Source organism: Agelaius phoeniceus, chromosome 4, assembly GCF_051311805.1.
Source record: "Agelaius phoeniceus isolate bAgePho1 chromosome 4, bAgePho1.hap1, whole genome shotgun sequence".
Taxonomy (NCBI): Eukaryota; Metazoa; Chordata; class Aves; order Passeriformes; family Icteridae; genus Agelaius; species Agelaius phoeniceus.
The window spans coordinates 68,641,511-68,665,544 of NC_135268.1; the positions used below are offsets into that span (position 1 = coordinate 68,641,511).

General features: G+C 46.2%; 1 protein-coding gene across 1 annotated transcript; it reads right to left on the reverse strand.

Annotated features, from left to right (window-relative positions):
- Positions 1–223: 223 nt before the first annotated feature.
- Positions 224–23,175, reverse strand: IMMT (inner membrane mitochondrial protein). Its single transcript, XM_054632513.2, has 15 exons — positions 23,018–23,175; positions 17,798–17,874; positions 17,217–17,406; positions 15,754–15,874; positions 13,425–13,505; positions 12,273–12,374; positions 11,640–11,776; positions 9,836–9,939; positions 7,800–7,935; positions 6,660–6,789; positions 4,922–4,936; positions 3,699–3,922; positions 2,479–2,610; positions 1,970–2,099; positions 224–1,180 (listed from the first exon to the last, which is right to left on the reverse strand). The coding sequence occupies exons 1-15, from the start codon at positions 23,060–23,062 to the stop codon at positions 573–575; spliced, it is 2,232 nt and encodes a 743-aa protein (XP_054488488.1). The 5' UTR covers positions 23,063–23,175; the 3' UTR covers positions 224–572.
- Between the last annotated feature and the right edge of the window lie 859 nt (positions 23,176–24,034).

The following is a 24,034-nucleotide window of genomic DNA, read 5'->3' on the forward strand; positions in this document are numbered from 1 at the left end:
TTTTGTACATATCCTGTAGTCAAATGTGGGTTCATTTTTTTTTTAATGGGTTCGTTTTTTTTTAATGCTGTACAAATTAATAAATCACATCAGTGAATTCTTGCTTTCTTGCTCCTTGAAAGAAGTAAATTTGAGTTTTAACTCTTCAGATCATGGAGAAAGACTGAGCTTTGTACTGCCTAGATGCAGCTGATGTTTAAACAGGAGACTTAAACAGCAGGAGCAAGTGGTTGAAGTCTTGTTTTATTCAGCTGACAAAGTGGCAAATGATTAATGGCAGGTTACAAACATTATTTTGGTTCGATCACAAGCCCACTTGGTAAGATGGGGAAACATTAATTCTTACACAAATTGTAGGGAAGCTTCCTGAAGTTGGTTGTCATGACAACTCAAAACCAACAAAAATACAACAGATGGTGAAATTAAATACAGTGCAAGGAAACAAGACGGTACCCGTGCTTTGATTTACTGCTTCCAGCCCCTGCCACCAGCTCTGTTTGAACCCTCAGGAGATCATGGGATTTCTCTCTGGCCCAGAACAGCTGAACTCTCTCCAAAGCTCCAATCCTAGCTCACTGCACTTGAGTTGTTCCCAACCCCACAGCACTGGCGTACGCTGTCAAGATATCCACGATCTGTTTGGTTTCCAGGGTCATGCGCGCCTCCGTGAGCCAGTCGTGCGCCACCCTCCTGGACTCCCCTCGTAACTGGTTGACAAATTTGGCCGCCAGCTCCAGATCTCCGTGCTCGATGCAGTAGGAGGCGTAAGACAGTAACTTAAACGTGTCGAGGTCGTCGGGGCTGAGCTCGGCCGGCGGCTTCAGCTGCTGAGGGTGGAACACCAGCAGTGACTGCAGGTAGGACAGGAAGTACTGGTACAGGCTGTTCCTGGTCTCGTCGATCATGGCCACTCGCTTTGCCAGTTTTTGGACAGTGTGGAAGCGCGCCCTGAGGGCCTCCTCGCTGTACACGCCCCGCGTCAGGGACTCCTGCGGCAGAGCTGCTGTTAAGGCTTCCGTGAAGGCGTTGTCAGCACAGCTGGCCTTGATGGCCTTCACCGCGCTGCCCAGGGGCTCCGTGGGACTGTCCCCCGTGCCTGACCTCATGCAGTACTTGAGCGCTTCCACTGAGAGCCACAGCTGATGGGCCTTCCTGGCCTCCTCCTCTGCTACTGCGTGACCTGCAAGGGAACCCGAGAAGGGGCTCTGAGGTGGGCACGTGTGGCTTTGAGAACAAGCAGCAAGAGCCATCCCTCTCCAGCCTCTGCTTTCCAAAGCAGCCACCCTCCCCTCAGCACATGCTCTAAAGCAAGTCTGTCCTGTGATGGTGTTTGCAGGGGTCTTAGGATGAGGGAAGAGATGAGGATCTGACTTCATGTTTCAGAAGGCTTAATTTATTATTTTATATTGTATATTATATTAAAACTAAATATATATATATATATAAAATATATATATATATTATTTTATAAAATATAAAAATAAATATATATATTTTTTTTTTATATTACACTAAAAGAATAGAAGAAAGGATTTCATCAGAAGGCTGGCTAAGAATAGAAAAGGAATGATAACGAAAGCTTGTGACTGACCGAGACAGTCCAGACAGCTGGGCTGTGATTGGCCATTAATTAGAAACAACCACATGAGACCAATCACAGATCCACCTGTTGCATTCCACAGCAGCAGACAATCATTGTTTACATTTTGCTCCTGAGGCCTCTCAGCTTCTCAGGAGAAAAAATCCTAAGGAAAGGATTTTTCATAAAACATGTCTGTGACACTGTCCCACAGCTTAGAGCCAGAACAGGGCAACTTTTGAAAGAACCACCTTGCACTTTGCTCATCTGGGATTTGCTGGGTGCTCAGCAGTGTGAGCTACAGGCCTAAGCCTGGGTTTAGATGCCCAACTTTGGGCAAGGGGCATTTGGGGAACACAGTCCTTTAAGAAAGAGGAATTCAGTGCTCACTCTCAACTGCTTGCTCAATTCCCTTCAGCCTGGCATAGGCAGTGTTTATATCCAAGGTGAAGTTGTCAAGTTGTTCCTGAGTAAGGCGTCTGAACTGCATCTCCTGTTCACTGAGCTTCTCCGATAGGTTCTGAAAGTGCAATACAAGTAACAGAAACAGGATAATAATATTTACCTTATTTTAAAGACATTTCTATAAATCTATTGTCCTTGTTAGGGCCAATGCATACAGTAAATACAATATACCAGTAAGAAACCTTACTGGGGTGAATTTAACAGTTACTGAAATTGTGTCAAAAATTTATCACCTACAGCAAAAGCTTTTCAGACAAATCTGAATAAAACCTATACACTGAGTCACTCTGTATCACCTCAAGGTAAGCTTGCTTCCCTCCCCAGCTCCCATTTCCATCCCCTGGAACATGTTTCAGGACTTCTGTCATATGAAACCTGTGCTTTGCAAGGGTTTAAATATCTTTTTAATTCCCCTGGGGACTCCTCTCCCTTACCTGCTCAAATTCCACTTTTAGATCCTGCTCCTGGATCTTCAGGACGTCTCTGAGGTGGTCGGTGTGGGCAGCAGCCTGGCGCCGGAGCTGGGTCCGCATTTCGCTCTCCATCACCTCCCGCACCTCCTCCACCTGCACACACACGAGGGCACACCAGTGCTCAGCTGCCTGTCACACACTGCCACAGCATCACAGCAGTGACTACTGAAGGCACATGTCACAGCAGTGGCACTGACAGAGCCTCTCTTTCAGCTTAAAGACCTGCTGAGGTCCAGTCTGACAGCTGAGCTTTTTCCTAGGGATGTTAAGGAATTGATTTGTGGTTCACCATGTCAGTAACTGCTGGTTACTCAGCAGGCACTTAGTGCAGCTACCAAAGAAGTATATAAAAAATACAGTAACATGTCAAATCAAACACTCAAACACTTTTGGAGCTGGTTTATAAACAAGCTTCCAAACCAAGGAGACTTCACCTTTTCCCTGTGTAGTCCTATAATGGCCACACAAGGTCAGATCAAACACTGAAATTCTCAGTGAGGGTGTTGAGGCACTGGCAGAGACTGCCCAGAGAAGCTGTGGCTGCCCCAACCCCTTCCAAGATCACGTTCAATAGGGCTTGGAGCAGCCTGGTCTAGTGGAATCTGTCTCTGCCCATGGCAGGAGGTTGGAACAAGGTGATCTTGAAGAACCCTTTTAACCTAAATCATTCTAGGATTTCTTTTGACCCAGTAATCCTATCTCCAACAGGAGCCAAGTAACTTCACAAAGTCATTCCCTGTCTGATTTCACCATTCTAACTTTGCAGCAGTTTCCTTGCTCAACATCTCCTGACAGAACAGAGGACACAGTCTCAAGCTACATCAGGGAAGGTATAGGTTGGATATTAGGAAGAAATTTCTCACCAAAAGAATAATAAAGTACTGGAATGTTCTTACCAGGGAGGTGGTAGAATCACCATCTCTGGATGTGTTTAAAAAAGACTGGACATAGCACTTGGTGCTAGAGTCTGGTTGAGATGTGAGGGCATAGGTTGGACACAGTGATCTTAGAGTCTCTTCCAAGCTCATTATTCTGTGATTCCTTTTCATGTTTAGCTTGGGAGTCACCCATGCGAAGCCTCCCACTACCCAGAACATCCCAGTTGTCCCTCTGGCCTTTTCCATTAACTCTCTACCTTCTTTTTGACCCAAAGATTTAACCAGGTGCTTTAGCCACTTTACCTTCCTCTCCTGTTCTAATTCAATCTCATTTTTGTGACGCTCCAGCGCTTTGGCCACGGCTGCCTCGAACGCTTTTTTATCTTCAAGTTTCTGTTTCTCCAGGGCGGCCTCGATGTGCTGCTGCTCGCGCACGCGCTGCTCGGCCAGCTCGCGGTTCAGCTGGTCGATGCGCCGGTGGGCGTGCGCGATCAGCGAGTTCAGGTCGTCAGTGGACAGCTGCCCAGCTGAAGGGAACACAGGCCATGAGGGAGGGCAGGGGAACACAGGGAAGCTGCTGCAGGGCCCCCCTGCCTCCCACTTGGGTGCTCTGTGGCTCCAAGGGGTTATTGACCAATGTGAGCTTGTTCTAGGGAGGTCCCTGAGCACTTCAAGCCCTTGACCTGTGCTAATGCCCACCTGAGACCACTTTCTGAACTGTATTTTCATTCCAGGAGAGAAATTATCTTGGTTTCTTCCAAATTATTCCCAGCTGTAATTTACACTTCCATATCCATGTCACACTCAGAGACTGTCAACAGCTCTGTCATTTCTTGGTTTTTACACCACCACATATTTTCCCCTCTGCCAGCACACAGAGCAGCAGGGAATGTCACTGGGAGGGACAGACAGAATTACATTTTCTCTTCACCAGTCCTCCAGATGAACTGCTCCTAATCAGATTCCTTACCCCAGGTTTGGCTACTCAGAGGGCAGCACAATTCACAACCACATTGTACCTGGAACAGAAGGACCCAAGCTATCCCTGCAGCATTTGGTGACCTGAGAAAGGCTTTATAAAATGCTGCAGCTCATTTTGCACTGGCTGCCAGCTAAATCATCTGTATGGAAAGCTGGGACTACTTGGGAAAGCATTCCTGCAGGGTCTAAAGCAAGCAAGATTGCCCAGTCCTTCAGCCACCTTGCTGGTGAGTGCTGGCCAAAGGACTGGCACAGCAGGACTTGGAGCAGTGGTGCTCACTGTCCAGCAGGAAAGCTGACCAGCAGCACCAAGCTCAGCTGTTGAGTGTAACAGGGTTACAAAAAGATCCCTTTGTGGTTTAAGCCAAGAGTGCAACATGACTAGAAAGGGTCCCAAGGCATACCTCAGCCTGAAATTTTCAAGGAATGCCACCTTTCACCCTTTGTTGATAACTGCCTTTAACTTAAAGCCATGCCCCACACAAACATAAAAAGGACAAAGAGATGTAACTTTCAAGGAAAAAGAACAAGTGATAGTAACTCACCTAAGTCAGTTATCTCTGCAACAGAAAGAAGTTGGAAAAGTTAGTGCACATTCACTACAGCAAGGCAGTCATGCAAAAGTAAAATAGAAAACTAAGAGCTTATCTACAGTGACTTAAACATGAGACCAAGTCCTTAGGAATTCAGGAAGAACAGTATGTGGAGCATAAAAGTCTCTGTGTTACAGGCAAGATATAGCCCAAGACACCCCAACCACTAAAACCACCCTTGGAAACCCACAGATGGACACTTGAGTTCAGCCACAGCAAGGAACAGAAGTTTGAAGTAGGAAAGTGCAACAGGATACTGGAAATTTTAGCCTGACATTTCTAGGGTCTTACAAACAGAAGGAGTTGGTCAGGAAACAAAATCCCCAGTGGCAGTGAGAGTCAAGGACCACAACAAGCCTGTCCCATTCAGCAAGTCACACCAGTAAGAAATGGGGCACATGGAAGCTACCAGGAGCTTCCCTTTCCTCCTACAGAAGGGCAGTGATCACAAAACCCAAGATTTTGTCCTGTGCAAGGAAAGGCAGCTCCATCCCCAGGGAGCCTAAGTAAGTTGGGGTTTTTTTTTCAGAACTAATAACACTCCAAAAGCAAACTCCACAAACAATTTGTTAATTTCAAATATTTTCCCCACATATACTGGGTGTGAGGTTGGCTGTTTTTAAAATGAAAACTGACCATTCCAAAGGTCTGGTGTATTCATTTAGCCAGGAAAATTATTTTGTGGACTAAGGTCCACATTACTAAAGCATAAAGTAGCCTTAAGAAAATCTGTTGTAATTCTGCACTGTATATTTCAAGAAAAATATTGAAGCAATACTGACACCATTTTTTTCAAATGACAGTTACTACTTCTATAAAAAAATCTGTAACTTGGAAATAAAGCCTTAACAGCTGCCTCTCAACACATCAGCTAGAGAAGTCTGAGATCACTTAGCACACTTATGTTAAACCCTGACTGGAAATATCTGTCAGTCTGGGGTTTTTAGGGAATTAATTTCTTTGAACTACCCCAGACAGTAATTGTCCCATGGACATACCACACGAGGGCTCTTGCAGGAGCTCACCCACAGCAATGGTGAACACACACAATCCACCTCCTGCAACTCTGCTTGTCTTTAAAATGAAAGCAGCTAAAGTAGGAGCACCTGTGGCAAGGAGTGTGCAGGGAGCACTACTGGGGGGGAGCTGACTGTTCCCTGCTTTTGTGCAGCACTGGCTGTTGCTACAGGTGTGTTACTGTGTCAGCTCAGAAATAAAATGTACTGGGGCAGGCAGGGTATAAACAATGAAACCTCTCCCTTTCAGTGATGATGTAGAAAAATTCAGGAAGTTCTTTATCACCCTGTAACAGCAGTGTTCTATAATACCTCTAATCACAAAGTCAACCAAGTACATGATTACTGATTAATACTGAAATTTGATTGAAATCTCAAATGATCTGACTCCTTTCCTGAAATAGCAGGGAGGGGAGAGATGTTCATACAACCAATATGACATTTATCACACAAGAGCTACTTTCTGTTTGGTGATCTTTCCCATACAGCACAGATAGAACTGATTCTCTTCATAACACCTGCTTTAGATTATTTGAGTTGTGAAATCATTTTCACTTCAGACCAACCAAATACTGTGAAAATTTGAGAACTGGGATGGTGGACATTGAGTGGCCATGCACAACAAACCACAGTGCAACGAGCACAAGGTGACCCCTCTCCAATGCCAGACTTACTCATCCCCTTCCAGCCAGGCTTCACATCAGGGGTGATGCTGTCCAGCTCCTTCTGGAACTCCTCTCTGGCTTTGACCACCAGCTCATGGTACTGAGCCACGATCTTGGCCTCAGACTGTGCTGCCTGAACCTGGAACAAGCAGGGGTGAGATTCACTTGTTTTTCAAAGCAAGAATTGAAATTGAAGGCACATTTCATTTAAAGCCAAGCCCTGGGATACTGGCACTTATCAACTCCCAGCCCAAACAAGGCAAACTCACCTGGGAGAGCACAAAAACCCATCCTGTGATATTAAACCTCTCTTACACAATAATTATTTGCTGGAAGTTTAACTAATCCATTTTGCCTCACATGCCCACTGTAACTACACAGCCAGTCTGTAGCCTGGACAGGACTAAGAGTATCTTAAATTCAGTTTATATCTTAAACATCTCCAGCTCCTCTTCTCTGCTCACAGCCATCATACAGGCCTAGTAAGCCATGCCTGTAATTGCTGCCATCCTCAGTGAGTTCTGATGTTCCCACTATCAGGCCATATTCACCTCAAACACACCTGATGAATTACCAGCTGTCCTGCAAAGGGAGATAAACTTCACCTTTACATTTCTTTCCCAGTCTTCTGTGCAAAGTGATTTACCACCAAGTCATCAGCACACACTGAACTCCTCCCTAACCTTGTGGTAAATTCCCCTGGAATCAAGTGAAGAATTACAAGTTGCCAACAGACAGGACTGGGACCATCAAGCCACCTGGAGGCTCTTTCAAGACAGAGTTCAAGTTCTCATGAAGATCTTGCCATGTCTGATTACTGGCAGTATAACCAGCTCAAAGCCTGAGTATAGCTACAAGAGGATGGATTAACAGTTCACAGTGCACTGGAATGGTCACAGCACTGAGCCTGTCTGAGCTCAAAAACTGTTTGGACAACACTCTCAGGAACAGGATGGGATTCTTGGGGTGTCCTGTGCAGGACCAGGAGTTGGACTCAATGATCCTGGTGTGTCCCTTCCAACTCAGTATATTCTGTGATTCTATGAAATATCTCACCCCCTGCAGAGGATTTGGGAATGGGAGGTCTGCACAAGCTGCCAAGGAGTCCCCACTCTAGAGGCAATTATAAACAGTCTGAGGAAGCTTTACCTTTTTCACCACATTGTCCAAGTCCACAATCATATGATGGAGATTTTCTTCTGCAGCAACAATGTGAGGTTTGGCTCCTGCCAGCTGAGACTTCTTGGCCTTCTCGATGACACACTTTGTCTTCTCTAACTCCTCTCTGAAAAGAGAAACAGCTGCTGAGTGTAACACAGACAGGGCTTATCACCCAAAGAAAATTTACTTTATGTTGTTGGTATTTACAGGAACAACTACTGGGTAACTCTACTGGTGCTTCCTATCTACCAACTCTAAGATGCTTTGACTAAGGATTACTTTTTTCCCACAGCCTGAAACCTAAAGATGTCAGTGTGGCTATTCCATGTACAATGAGTATTATTTATACTGCAATTAGTATTCAGGATTTAGCTGGAGGGAAGATGGAAGTTCACTGAAAGGAGTTAGAATTAGTAAAACTAGAATTAGAGATTAAAATTAGGTTAGAATTATACAGCAGACATTTCCAGCACATAACAGCAGCAAGGAAACATTTTTAACATAGATGGCTTACGCTTGCAGAAGTGTTTTGGACATGGTGACTGGTGGAGATTAATGAGGATGGGAGAGAATTTATAGGGCTCTGTAAAGATAGATTATGGGGTTTTGTAATTAGGAAAGAAATGCTTTCCTCTAGCACAATTGGAAATCAAGGAAAAAGTGAAAAAATGTTCCTTTTCCAAATCCATTCAAACCAATGGAGGTTTCCAATGACCTCATTAGAATAAGGAACAAGCTTTAAAATAAGTAAATTAAGAAAATAAATAAAAGCAAAGATATCCAGTAGAGCAATAGAGAATGAAAGCTGCTGCATGTGGGGTTTGCATTAGCTTTGTTTTAACAATGAAACCTCAATTACACCTCCCACTAATTTCAGTCAGCCCAGCAACATCAGAGATAAGGGAAGTTTATAATGTGATAGCAACCATGCAGCTTCAAGGATGATGTTACCCTCTCAGCCTTAGAAACATCAAAGGGTTTCCAAATTTATTTCTAACCTCACTACAAGGGCATCTTGGAGATATTGTCATTTTATTTCTGCTCCTTCAGTGCCCACAGACCACACTCAGAGCACATCAACACAGGTCATACAGACCCCAGGGTATGAGCAGTGCTGCCATTCAGAATTCAAGTTTTTCTTAGGCTTGTGCTCAGTAAAAATCAAATTGCTTAAAAGCAATTCTGTAGACACAGGGAACTGCCAAAGGATGCTGCAAGGTTTAAATTTTTCATTACAACTAAAAGAAGCTGGTGATGTTGCTGACTCAATACAGAGTGCAGTCATGGAGTCATCCTCAAACAGTTTGGGTTGGAGGGGACTTCAGAGATCATCTCATCCCACCCCCTGCCATGGACAGGGAGACCCTCCACTAGAACAGGTCACTCAGAGCCCCATCCAACCTGGCCTGGAACACCTCCAGGGATGGGGCAGCCACAGCTTCTCTGAGCAAACTGTGCCAGGGCCTCACCACCCTCACAGGGAAGAATTTCTTCATAATATCCAATCTAAATCTGCCCTCTGTCAGTTGAAGCCATCCCCCCTTGTTCTGCCTTTGTAAAAAGTCCCTCCCCAGCTCTCTTGTATCCCCTTTAGGTGCTGGGGTGCTTGAAGGTCTCTCCAGAGCCTTCTCTTCTCCAGACTGAAGAAGAGATTTACAATACATTTATTATTAACAAAATTATTCAACAATAATACTAAAAAGACTGTGGATTTTTTTTCATCTTACTTGAACTTACCAGCACTCTGTTAGTATTAAGGAGATAAATCAGTTCTTACAGAGAACAGGACTGTTTCAGACTCTCTGCTACAGGGAGGACTTTGTGCACAGGCACCCAAGGTTTGCACATGTCAAATTAAAATGCTCATGGCTAATGAGTATTAAACCACCTTTTGATTTGGCATAAACAGATCATTCAATATGAACACAGGTGACTCCATTCTTTCTAGAAACACATCTGGTGTTTGCCAGCCCTCACATGAGCAATGGAACTTTTTACTCCAAGACTTAAATCCAGCAACTCACTTGGCTTTCAGGAGGGCATCAGCAGCTTCATCCACAGCTCTCCTGCGGTCCTTGAGCGCCTCCTCCAGCGTGCGCCACTGCGAGGATTTCTTCTCCCCGGCATCCTGGGGGGCACAGACTCCACATTAGGGTCACTGCAACCACTGAACAAGGGGTACCCACTGTGGGAGCCTTCCCCCAGCACCCTGGGGAGCACAGACTCCACATTAGGGTCACTGCAACCACTGAACAAGGGGTACCCACTGTGGGAGCCTTCCCCCAGCATCCTGGGAGGCACAGACTCCACATTAGGGTCACTGCAACCACTGAACAAGGGGTACCCACTATGGGAGCCTTCCCCCAGCACCCTGGGGAGCACAGACTCCTCCTCAGGGTCACTGCAATCCCTGAACAAGGGGTACCCCCAGTGGGAGCCTTCCCTCAGCATCCTGGGGAGCACAGACCCCACATTAGGGTCACTGCAATCCCTGAACAAGGGGTACCCCCAGTGGGAGCCTTCCCCCAGCATCCTGGGGAGCACAGACCCCACATTAGGGTCACTGCAATCACTGAACAAGGGGTACCCACTGTGGGAGCCTTCCCCCAGCATCCTGGGGAGCACAGACCCCACATTAGGGTCACTGCAATCCCTGAACAAGGGGTACCCCCAGTGGGAGCCTTCCCTCAAGCATCCTGGGGAGCACAGACTCCACATTAGGGTCACTGCAATCCCTGAACAAGGGGTACCCACTGTGGGAGCCTTCCCCCAGCACCCTGGGGAGCACAGACTCCACATTAGGGTCACTGCAATCACTGAACAAGGGGTACCCACTGTGGGAGCCTTCCCCCAGCACCCTGGGGAGCACAGACTCCACATTAGGGTCACTGCAATCACTGAACAAGGGGTACCCACTGTGGAAGCCTGGTCACTGAACATTTCCCTCAATCTGAGCACCATTCTTGTGTTTTTCAGCAGCACAGCTGGAAGCTTTACAAGTTACTTTTCCCTTCCAACATTTTGTTTTGGTTTTGTTCTAATTCTTAATGGGTTTTCTTCCTGAGCCACAGAGTTTTACTCACCCAGAAGAGCTTACATGAGATCACTGAATGGTGCACAAACTATAGTGGGGAAATCTCCACATGCATTACAGTACTGTAATACTTTAAAATTGCTTTTAAACTTAATACTTAGAGTACCATAATACTTTAAAGCTGATTTTAAATTAAGCTTAGTTATTAAGCTTAAAAGCAATCTCTTAAGGCAGTTATTTTACTAACTACTAGATTAAGTCTTGAGTGCTTGGTTGGTTGCCCATGTCTCTGCTAATTGATTAACAACTGAATTTTATCTCTGCTCCAGAACTCAATGGGCAGTGGCAGACCCACACAAACTCTGGCACGAGCACACCACAAATGTTATCACTTGTACATCCCCTTCCTATTTCCTGACAAGAAACAAACAAAATCCAGCAAGAGGATGCTGGCAAAAGGAAAAAGTTCAGTGGAATTATTAGGATGGACAGCATGATCTTAAGTTGGGAATTAAAATAAAATTAATTAAAATACAGTGTGAAAACTATTAATGCCTTAACTTGAATTTTCTTCCTGCAAAAAGAAAATAGAGGAGTTGGAAAAAAAACCCAAACAACAAAATTCAAATTCAAAACCACTGTATTATTTGACTATACCACCTTTCACAAATGGAAAGGTGAGTTAAAACTGTGATAAAGGCATTGCAAGAAGAGATTCTAAGTTTATTTTTAATTCAGATTGAAGTTTTGCTGAACACAATGAAAAAAAAATTGCTCCCGCTTGTCCAATTTACCTCAGAATCATCCATGGCATCCTTCAGTATTTGGGAATGGGCATTCACTGCTTGCACAGCTGACTCCTGAGCAGTGATAGCCTGAAGGGTTACACGAGCAGTTGTGTTTAGGGCTCCTTCTAGAGTTGCTGCAAGGGCTGGAAAAAAAAGTTAAGTCAATTAAACAATAAAGAAAAGAACTTTATAATTAGTAAAATAACATGTTACAGCCTCTAAGTCTCTTAAATTATCTTCTATGATCTAAAAGGGCTGGGCAGTTTGGGAATTAAACAGCAGCCTACAGAAGATCACCAAAATGCTCTCCTCATTTGGAGCAGAGGTACTGAGGAGAGCAAAACACCACCCAGTGGAAACCTCTCTCATGGGACTGCAGGGCAGTGCAGGTATATCCCATGTTCACTTCTAATAATTCTGGAAACAAATATTCATATCTTCCTTGAACCCTGAAGTCTATTCCAACCTCAATTTTTCCATAATTCTTCAATACTCAGTTATTTATGAGTGGGTGGAAGAAGCTTCACCACCACTCCCACATCCAAGAGGTGTGTAAGGAGCTTAGGACTATAAAGCCAGTGCAATTGCACAGTTCTGTCCCATGTAACACACACAGAAACAGTGACAGTGTGGACTCACCTGATACCTTCTCTTGCTCCTCTTTGTCTTGCTGGGCAAGCCGGGCTGCAACTTCTTCTGGTGGCCGTTCTTTTACAGCATGGGAAGCTTCGTGTTGTTTTCCTATTCAGAAGTAAAAAAAAAAGAGTCAAACTGCTCAAGTGGAGAGTCCAAATTAGTGTACAGAGGTTACTTGTAGGGAAGTAACTTTATCAAAACTGATTTTTGTAGTTGGTATCACTTTGTAGATCTGACTTCTGCTCAAAACCATGCTGGAACTACCTGAAGGATCTTTATATCCATAACTACAAAGGCCAGTCTCATAACTTAAAGACAAGAGCATGGACACCTCACATGCCTTTGGAGATTTTCCACTGTCTAGTTGCAAAATTACACAAGACTCAGAAGTCAAAGGCAAAGCAAGAAGTGAGAAACACTTACAGAGCCAAGGTTAAATTTCAAGTGAATCTCCCTTCTTGCTTTTTCTCAGTTCTCCTCTGGCATGCTTGCAGAGCCCAACAAAGGATGAGTGAGAAGGCTATGGTGGATCACAATTATACTCCTTGCCTACAACCACTTAAAATGCCTTTAAGAGTGAGAATTGACCTAACAAGATCAACAGCAAGTTGCATCTGAACTGAGGAGACAGCCCAGAGCTCTCAGCCTTAAGCTGCAACAAAACCCATCAGGTCACCTCTGAATAATGTTGATGTTACTGTGCAGCAGGTACTTAATCCTGGCATGCTTTCTATGAAATGTTCCTAACTAAAAGAATTAATATAATCTAATCTCATCTGGAAGAGACCATCATCTCAAGGCTGGTGTCTCTTGTGGAGTTCAACAATAAACACAGTTTCCTCACGTGTCCCTGGGCAGAGATGCCCTACTGAACAGCAATCACAAAGCCACCAAGAGCAGAGGCAAAGTGCAATGTGCAGGTTCAGTTCTGCACAAAGGCAGGCTCTGCTCTCGTGCTCACACCTACACCTGTCCCAGTCATCTGCAGCTCTCACTGTGCCCAAATTCTATTAACAGATGATGGAATTTTTCTACACAAGGCACAGAAACTCACACCTTTCAACAATGACAAATACCAACACAGAAGCAAGACTGCATGCACATGAAGCTAGAGGATTTGGGTTTTCTTCACTGTATTCACAAGGTTTTTGTCACCTTCTTCAGTCTGTATCTCCGGAGCTGGCACCGACACAGCTACCCCTGTTGCAGAGATGATCTGTGCTGCAGCCTTGCCTGCTGTTAAACACAGTTGCAGAACACACCAGTTAGTACAGCTGGGGAGATGGGCTCCATCTGCCACAAAACCATGGCCAGAGCATCTTCAGCCAGGGCCTGCTGAGCTGGTGAGGAGGGGTTAAACCAAAGCTGCTGGGAAAAGGGGCCCAGAAAAGGGAAGCTCACTTCATGGAGACATGGTGGGATGGCAACTGTGACTGGAGGGTTGGAATGGAAGGATGAAGGCTCTTTAGGAAGGCCTGGCAGGGGAGACAAGGAGTGCAATCACCCTCTTTGTCAGTGAAAACTGGAGTGCATGGAGCTCTGCCTGGGAATGGATGAGGAGCCAACCAATAATTTAGGGGTCAGGATTAGAGGGAGGGCAGGGATAGGTGACATTACATTGGGGGTCTGCTACATTGGCTGCCTGAGCAGCATGACAGAGTAGAGAGACCCTCCAGTGAGGGAGCAGCATTGCTAAATAAGGAAAGAGTAAGTGACATCATCTCCCTGGATTTCAGAAATTTGAAGTGGTATTTGCCACTGTCTTGCATGACATCCTTATCTCTAAACTGGAGAGACATGGATCTGATGGATGAACCACTCTGTAGATAAGGCACTGGCTGGACTGCATGGTTATACTCAGGAGTTGTGGTCAGTGGCTCAATGTCCAGTGGACACCAGTGAGAAGTGTGTTCCTCAAGGTCACTGTTGGGACCAGGACCATTAAGCATCTTTGTTAGTGACCTGGGCAGTGGGACTGAAGCACCCTCTGCCAGGCTTGCTGCTGACATCCAGCTGAGCTGTGCAGTCACACATTGGAGGGAAGGGATGTTTTCCACAGGGACCTGGACAGGCTCCAGAGGTGGGACTGTGTGAGCCTCATGAAGCTCAACAAGACCAAGTGCAGCATCCTGCACTTGGGTCGGGGCAAGTCCAAGCACAAACACAGGCTGGGGGGAGAATGGATCAAGAACAGCCCAGGAGAAGGATTTGAAGTGCTGGTGGATGAGGGGCTTAACATGATCTTGTCAGGTGCACAGGCAGTCCTGAAACCACCTGTCCTGGCTGGATCCCCAGCAGTGTGGGCAGCAGGTCAAGGGAGGAGATTCTGCCCCTCTGCTCTGCTCTGGTGAGGCCCCACCTGCAGTGCTGCATCCACCTCTGGGCCCCCCACACAAGGAGGACATGGAGCTGTTGGAGCAAGTCCAGAGGGGGCCACAAAGATGCTCAGAGGGCTGGAGCCCCTCTGCTGTGGGGACAGGCTGGGACAGCTGGGCGTGTTCAGCATGGAGAAGGTTCCAGGGACACCTTCAATTACCTTCCAGTTCCTACATGAGAGCTGGACATGGTCTTCTACAAGGGCATGGAGTGAAGGACAAGGGGGAAGGGCTTCACACTGACAGAGGGCAGGGTTAGATTAGATATTAGGAAGAAATTCTTTATTGTGAGGGTGGTGAGGCACTGGACCAGGCTGCCCAGAGAAGCTGTGGCTGCCCCATCCCTGGAAGTGCTCATGGCCAGGTTGGATGGACTTTTGGGTCCAGTGGAAAGTGTGCTTGCCCTTTGCAGGGAGTTGAAATTAGACTGTTTTTAAGCTCTCTTCCAAACCATTCCAAGCTAAGTGCTATAATATAATAACAGGGCTATAAGACTTAATTTTCCTCTGTAGAAAAATATTAATTGGATATGGATGTTATTATTTCCAGAAGAAGATGATTTCCTGGATAAACAGCAACAAGATATTAGTTACACATACACAGAGCCATTAGAGATAAACATAACAAGACATCACAAGTGCTCCTCTCTAAACAAGCTCCATTTGATCTGGCTTTACAATAGCCCAGTAATTATCCAAAATTAAGTATCTTGTGCTTGCAAGAGCCTCAGAGTCCAGCACCCAAAGTTCTCTTCCTGCTGAGTCTCACATCTAAACTATGAAGGTTATTAATTCTTTATCTCAGATTCCAAATATCCTCTAAATTAAATGCATTTCTTAAAAAAAATAGGGGAAAAAAAAAAAAGCTAAAGCCACTTTATGCAAATGTTATGACTTGGAAAGCAAAAAAAAAAATTAATTCTAAGAAATTATATTATATACTATATTTATATAGTATATTTATATAATTATATTATATACTATATTTACCTTCAACCATTCAAAGGACAATTTTAATCTACTCTACCATATATGATACAGGAGATCATAAGGTCATTTGCTTCTTTGTACATCATTTGCTTCTTTGTACATGACACTCTATAAATTTACCTCCTTTTTCCTCTGTAGGAGCAGCACCTTCTGGTTTGCTTATCTGAGATTTGGGAGCAGGCTGTTTAGACTCTTTCATTACTTCTGCTACAGATGAGATCTTCAGTGGACCTTGTTGTATCTTGAAAATTCAGAAATAAGAAATATCATCAGTTTTTCAAACAGCTTGGATTTCACCAATTCCAGTATAATGGAAAAAAACTTTCCCATATCCAGGTGTCTGTACCATAAATCTGAGCTTCAAAGTGCAATTTAAAACAGCCATCTAATGCCTTGACTTGATTTTTAATTCAGACGGAATTTTTATGATTTTTTCCTCTTCAAAAATGCAGGTAGAATTGTGGCAGTTTGCACTATAAACAAATATTTATTAAATTATGCATAAAAAACAAATAGCTTCATGCCCCAAATATTCCAAGCACTTCTGAGTGTGCTGAATGCAGAAACCCTAAGTTTGGCTCCACTGATTTCCTTTTGAAAGGCTTGAGATGCTGGTGGTTGGGGCACATAAACACTCAAACACAGAGTATTGTGACATTTTATGATATTAATCCCTTAATATCCATTGTGGAAAGCCACAAGGCAAAAATAAAACCATCTGAGTTAGAGCCATGACTGGAGAGTTGATAACTCTGCTGACCAATCTGGTTTGCAAATTCCCTGGGAGGCACCAAGAGCTTGGATGATCACACAAACTATAGCTAAAACAAGAAGAGAGAAAATTTTGTTAAATAGTATTCCCCCACTCATTAAGAACAGCTTTCTTAAAATTCAATTCAAAATATTTTGAGTTTCCTGAAGGCCAAATGGCTTCTGAAAGCTCAAAAAAGCCATGGTCAGAGCAGATTTTCAGTATTCTTGATTACTGGGAAGTGTCTCCTTTCACATGGAGGAGCAGAGAAACTTCCAGGTTTCAATTTCCAGAGTTGTGCCAAAGGCAGCATCAGATTTTACTTTCTCCAAGGTAGTGCCACTAAGATTTCGAAGCATGATGCTTATGCCTGGCTCTATACCATTCAAATCTTTACTTATTCAAGAATGTTCTCAGTTTTCTTCATTTAGAGTAAGTTTTGTAATTCTGCTACACCACTAACTACACTAAGCCTCTAGTAAACAGTTAAATTCCAGCCTGTCACCTGCCTCTCTCTCTCCCCATTTTATTTCTGAGTATAAGCAGAGCAGCTATTCAGTTGGGATTCTACAAGATTATTTTACTCCAAATAAAAACAAGTTTCACAGCCCACACACCACAATCATGAGATGGCAACGGGAAATGTACAAGCATCACTTCTGCAGCACCAAGTAGGAACTTGGTGGAGTTCATGAATTTAAGGAATCATAATTCTTAAACTTTTTAAATTCTTAGCACAAAGCAAAATTAATCAGAATTTGAAACCTAAGTACAGACACTCTTTTTACAAACCAGAAGAGTGGATGTGTGGGGGTGGATGGGAGACACTTACTGGTTTCTTTGGCACTGGTGTGCTGGAAGGTGCAGGCCCAAGTGCCATCTCGAAGAGCTTGTCAGAGTAGGGAATGGTCTTCTCCACACTCTCCCTGAACTGTCTGTCATAGCTGGCATACAGGACAGTTCCACCTATCCCTCCACCCACAAACAGCAGACCTGCACCAATGACTTTGCCCACAGAAACACTGAGGAGGAAAGAAGAGTGAAAGGGATGTAAATTACATAAATAAATAAATAAATTATATGGCAAACATCAAACACTTTGTGAGTTTTCAGCTTACAGCTGGGGACCACCACTCTGCTCTAGAACCTGCTCTAAATCACCTTCAGCCTGGTACAACACTGCTTAGTGACTAACCCAAAGTAAGATGCCAACCCATAACTTCCATGATAAATACTGATCATCTTCATTTTCTTCATCTAAATCTGACTGAACCAAACAAGGAACACCCCCCATGAGAACAGGATTTACTCCACACAGAAATCCCACTGCCAGGAGTCTGCTCCCCTGTGAAAGCAAGGAGCAGCTCCCCAGGTGAATGCAGAACCAGTCCCAGCCCCAGACCAGTTACGTACCCGGAGTCCCCGGAGTGGGTGGCATATCCACGGTGCGGCCGCGATGGACGGAGCGAGGCCCTCACACAGCAACTGTTCTGTGGGGAGGAGGCAGGGTCAGCAGGACACAGGGACATCTCCCTCTGACAGCAGCACTGGGCAGGGTCAGCAGAGACACAGGGACATCTCCCTCTGACAGCAGCACTGGGCAGGGTCAGCAGAGACACAGGGACACCTCCCTCTGACAGCAGCACTGGGCTCTGGCAGGGTCAGCAGGACACAGGGACATCTCCCTCTGACAGCAGCACTGGGCAGGGTCAGCAGGGACACAGGGACATCTCCCTCTGACAGCAGCACTGGGCAGGGTCAGCAGGGACACAGGGACATCTCCCTCTGACAGCAGCACTGGGCAGGGTCAGCAGGGACACAGGGACACCTCCCTCTGACAGCAGCACTGGGCTCATGGCTCCATTGCCACAGCCTCAGTGTCTCTGTAGGACAGCTGTGACCAGCACTACAACGTTGGACTCTTTCCTGGGAACACATGTGCAGCTTCCAGGTTCAGGGCTTTTTAAGAAGTCATGAGATTCTTTGAAAAATGAATTGAAAATTTGGAAAATGAGAAGGAATAAACCCCAACCCCAGCTTCTTTCTGCATTTATTTTGCTGATTTATCTGCTGGGCAGTACAACTGGGTTAGTTTCAGATGCATTTCAATGTCACATACTAGAATGGCTCAGTGTGAGTGGGGCAGAACACAACAACAGCTGTTGAAATGCTTAAAACTACTTTTAATTCTTAACATATGCAAGCAATTCTCCTTAAACTTCCAAACTACTTTTAATTCTTAAGATATACAAGCAATTCTCCTTAAGCTTCCAAACCAAGACCACTCCTTTAAAAGAATTACTAACATGTACACTTTCCAGACAGAAAACAGATTATAATATAAATTAAATTAGTATATGAAGAGTGATATTTTATTGTATTCTACTTAACAAGATCCACATTACCAAGATTTTTATCTTCTCTGAAGGACTGGTTAAGCTACTCTAAGCCTACAGAAGAAAACATATTGTTGGCCTCAGAGGTTCTTTCCCCACATGGGAATTACTAACAGGGAAATACAGGACTCATGAGAAATCAAAGTACAAGGCACAAAAAGAACTTTTCCCACAGTTGAGATATTTTGCCCAACAGGGAATTTTTTCTTTAAAAAAGAAAAAACTGGGAGATGCTTCACTACAACATAACCCCAAAAGACAAATTTCTCTATTTCTTTTGCACATGGCAATAACATGCACAACTCTTGTGGTTTAGGTCCTATCCCTGTCCAACAGCACAGACAGGAAAAGGCAGGAACACTGCATTCTTATTCTTTCCACAAAGGCAGCCAAAACATTTTTAATTAGCAGCAGGAGCACATGTACAGCAAGAGGAAGCCTGCTCCTCTTAGCCCAGAGACCTCCAGGAGCCCTCAGTGTGGGTGGTTTTCTGGATTGGGATGGATAGAAAGGGCAACAAAATAATAAATATATTCTGTAACATTTTTCATTTTCTGACTTGACTGCTCCAGGAGCACTTCCTGAGGCTTCACTGCTCCATTCAAGGGGAATTTCACTAATAAAAGCCTCACAAATCATTTTGTTGCCAACTTCTAAACCTACCTACCACAAATCATTTTGTTAACTTCTGAACGTGCTCCTGACTCTCAGCATGTCCCTGTTACACCATGAAGCACAGGAGGAGCAAATAATCCAGCATTATGCATACAGCTCAATCCAATAAAATGAGAAGGGAAAAACCCACTGATTTTCTATTCATCAATTCAGACTGAATTTCCAGTCCCTTCCAACACTTTGGGACTGTGCTATTTTGCCTGGTGCTCCCCTGGAAATGAGCCATCACTTCTGAGCTCCTGGCCAGGCTTTCTGGAGATGATCCCACCCTGCACCACTGCCACTCCCACATCCTTGCTCGGGCTGTCCCTGCCCTCTGGGCCAGCTCAGCCCTGTCCCTGCTGCCTAAAACCCCTGCTCACAGCTGGTGATGGCAAACACTGGACCCATCTGGCTCCACACCTTCAGCAAACATCAGTTCCTGCCCTCAGGATCAGGCTGTGCTCAGGGAGAACCAAGGCAGAGGAGAACACCTGCTTCTCTTAACTCAGCTTTATACACCAGGAGGGGTTTTTTGGAGGGATTATTGATTTTAGTCCAGATGATCTTCTGAGATCTCTTCCATGATTAACTGTTCTAGAATTAGCCAAATCCTAATTTCTATTTATTTTTCATGCAGATGAGAGGAACCAAAACACATCTCTGGCACTGGGACTCTCACACCTGTAGCAATGGGAGCAGTAATTAAACCCAAAACAAGCCCTCACCAACTCCATCTTTCAAGTCACTGCAACAAATTTCCACAGCCAGCCAGTGGAACAGCAAATGAAAATCTGTAAGTACCCAAGTTTTGTGAACAGAAGCCAAATTTTTCCTCTCTCACATCCAGATACACTAATACCTCAAAAAATAACTGATTTTTTTAAAAATCAATTTTTAAATTGTTCTTTTTTGGCCACCATAATAATATTACTTGTATTTGCTGTACCACCATAATACAGAAATTAGCAGGTCATTTCTAATCTCCTCTTTGCAAAATTTCCAGGACTTTGTAAATTTTCAGGCCCCTGTCATTTATTTGTAATAATACCTCAAAGAATTTTGGAGAAATTCATCACATGTGCTTTGCTGTGCCCTTCAAAAGGCAGAAATAAATGACTTTCTGTCCTGCAGAAGACAGAAAACTCTTTGGAAGAGGCAGCATGGACACAGCAAGGATGCCCATAGCAAGGGCACTGCAGGGCAGCTGTTTCTATTTCCTCCTCCTCCAGCAGCTCTACATAATTTTTGTTTCACTCAACTTTTTAAATACTTATTATTTTGCATTCATTACCTACTATTTAATCACCACAAGAATCATTTAGCAGGGCACATCACACATTCACTCTGGTTAGTATTATGAGCCCCAGTGATTTAGGGACATTTAAGGATATCCAAGTGAGCTCGCTCTGGCACAGTGCTCAGGGCAAGAGCAGCACGGCAAAACATCATTAAACAAATTAAATCTGCCCTGCAGGTTTATACTTTATGCATAATTTCAAATAACCATGGCCAGGACACACCATCCTCTGCTCATTCAGCTCTAGCTCATCCTCTCTTAGGGACCAGGCTCGAGTATCCTGATCCAGAATTTCTGTAACGTGGGATTTGTGCACTTCAACAGAAAGAGCAAACCAGAAACTTGAGAGATGTTTTTCTTCATTAAGACAGAGATCAGGTACAACAAGGACATCTCACCACAGAACTCTGACTTCCCATCATTCAAGATTTCTGCCAAATATCACACACTTTTACTAAAAGCCCTGTTCATTTCACAGAAAACTTCAAAAATACTTCAATCAAGAGAAAAGTCTCTCTGCAGCACTGCACATGTAGCAGAAAACATTTCTGAGTGTTGAAGATCCCCTCCTCTCAAAGCCACTTCAATTGTTACAAGTTTAGTGATGCTCCACACACAGAACTTACAGTAGGAAAGAATGAATAAAGAGCTCACAGAAAGAATGAAAGTAGGAAAAAATGAGTAACAGGAAAGAGGGAAGGAAAGAACGAATAAAGTTTTCCCAGTCTCTACCATGAACTCTCTGTTACAGATAACAAACTGAGAGTGCTGTGGCATCTCTGTGTTTGCACAGTTCTTAGGGATAAATTCTGCCCTGCGAGGGTGGTGTGATGGTTGCCCAGAGAAACTGTGGATGTTCTATCCCTGGAAGTGTCCATGTCCAGGCTGGACAGGGCTTGGAGCAGCCTGGGATAGTGGGAGGTGTCCCTGCCCAGGGCAGGGGGTTTGGAATGAGAAACCACTCTGTGACTCTTTCACCAAATATTTATAGCCTGATGACCAACTTCCAGCTGCAAAGCACCACCCTGGCTCTTCTGGAGCTGTACACTCATTCCAGACACATTCTGTTAAAGCCAAGCACATGCAAATAGCCTCGAGTGATAAATATCTGCCAAAGCCTGGTTTCTGTCTTCTCAACTTCCAGATGAAACTTTCCACAGCCAGGCAAACCCAGAGCCCTTTTTCAGTGGCCATCAGGTGACCAAAGGACTCTCCAGCCCTGTAGAGCAGCAGAGGAAATGCAGCTGCTGCAGTGGGAAAGGCTGGAGCTGTAGAGGGAAGAACCTACAGCTTCTCTTTTGGTAAATCGTGTGAACAGAGGGTAATGAACACCGGGTGGAAAACAGGATATAAAAGTGATCTAATCAGGTTATTTTTTTATCAGGCAGCTGAAATACAATTTGGGGCCTTGGTAAAAGAGTCAGCCTCACCTATAAATCCCTGTGGCTTCCTAAAGTTGGCCTACTGCTTTAAAAAGGCTCCAGAGCACATCACCATGCTTATCTCCGCTGATAAGGAGAGGCAAAGATCCAGAACACACAGCACGAGTCCCACGGGCACTTCTGCCCTCGGCACCGCGAGTTGTGTCCCACCGTGCGGACAGAAGGATCCCTCACACACGAGCGCTGCCATCACTCACGCTGCACAGCGGGGCGGGTCGGTCCCAGCCCTGCGGGAGCCGGCCCCGGCGGGTCCGTGAGGGGCTGCGCGGGCGGGAGGCCGCGCCGGGGAAGGCAAGGTCACGTCCTTCCCGCCGGGGAGCGCGCCTGCCGCCCATCCACGCGCCATCCGCGCGGGGCCGCCGGGCTGTGCGTGTCCCCACAGAGCCCCCGCTGAGCCCCGGGCCATGCCCGCGGCTCCCGGCTCTGTCCCGGCCTGTGGGCTGGCAGCAGCGGAGCGGAGCTGCGGGCCCAGCGCGGCCATGGCGGCCGACACTACAGCCCCCAGCAAGCAACGCGGCTCCCCGCCACCCATTAAGGACTAATAATCCCAGCGTGCTTTGCGGTGGTGCTTCATTCCGTCCCATGCTGTGCTGCCGCGATGCACGCTGGGACTGGTAGTACACCCCGCCGACCAGCGCCCGCCCCCCGCCTCCGTTGGCGGCCGCAGCCGCCCGTCAAAGGCTGCGCAGCCAATCAGGGCCCGCGCGTGCGGAGTCATTCAGCGCGCGCCGAGCCGCGGTCACAGGGATTCCTCCCTCCCCGCAGGCCTGGCCCGGCCGCACCGGTCGCAGGGCTGGTCACAGCAGGGGTGGGTCGCGGGGCTCCCCCGGGGAAAGCTCACCTGCTTGGCCGCGGCGAGCCCCGCTCGGCGGCACGCCCGCAGCATGGCTCGGAGCGGCGGCCGGCGCGGCCCGCGGGAAGGCGCCTTGCGCGGGTCCTGCCGGCGCCGCCTCCGTCCCCCCTTCAGCGGGCACTGCGCCTGCGCGGGCGCTCCCGCCCCGCCAGGGGGCGGCCGCGCGTGACGGGTCTCGCGTGGCCAATGGGAGGGCGGGCACGGGCCGCGCGACGCCGGCGGGGCGGGGTGGTGCCCGCGTGCGGGGGCGCGTGCGCCGAGCAGGGGTCGCGAACTCCGGGACCGTCCGGGCGCGGGCGGGACAGAGTAAAATAAAATAAAAATCGCAGAATGGGTCAGGTCGGATGGGATCGCAGCTGGTCGAATCTCCCTGCTTAAGCAGAGCGATCCCAGAGCACGCGGCACAGGATTGCAACCAGACAGCTCTGGGGTGTCTCCAGTGAGGGACACTCCGCACCCGCTCTGGGCAATATGCCCCAGTGCTCGGTCACGGCACTGTGGGGAAGTTCTTCCGCACGTTCAGGTGCCGCTCCTGGGCATCAGCTTCTGCCCCTTCCCTCATACCCCATTGCCCGGCACCACCGAGCACAGCCTGTCCCTGCTCCGGGCACTGACAGTGTACAAATAAATTCGGACACTGACGGACATGGATGAGGTCTCCTCTCAGGTCTCTTCCCAAGGCCGTCTCTCTCAGCCTTTCCTAGAGTCCCCCAGTCTGAGTGTAACACAGCACATTTTATAGCATTTATCAACAATTTGCAGCTATAACCTTTCACAGCTCGCTCATAAACCTTCTCACGGTCAGAGCACTCAAGAGCCATTTTTATCTCATCCTTCAACCAGTCCGGCCAGATTTCCGAAGAGAAAAAAAATCAGAATACACCAGTAATGTCCACAAGCAATGAGTTAAATCCACCTGGTGGGTTTTTTAGGAGACTTTAGTAACAAGCTTCAAACCCCCTGGGGCGGAGGGTCGGTGTGTGCCGCTCATTGAAGGTGACGGGT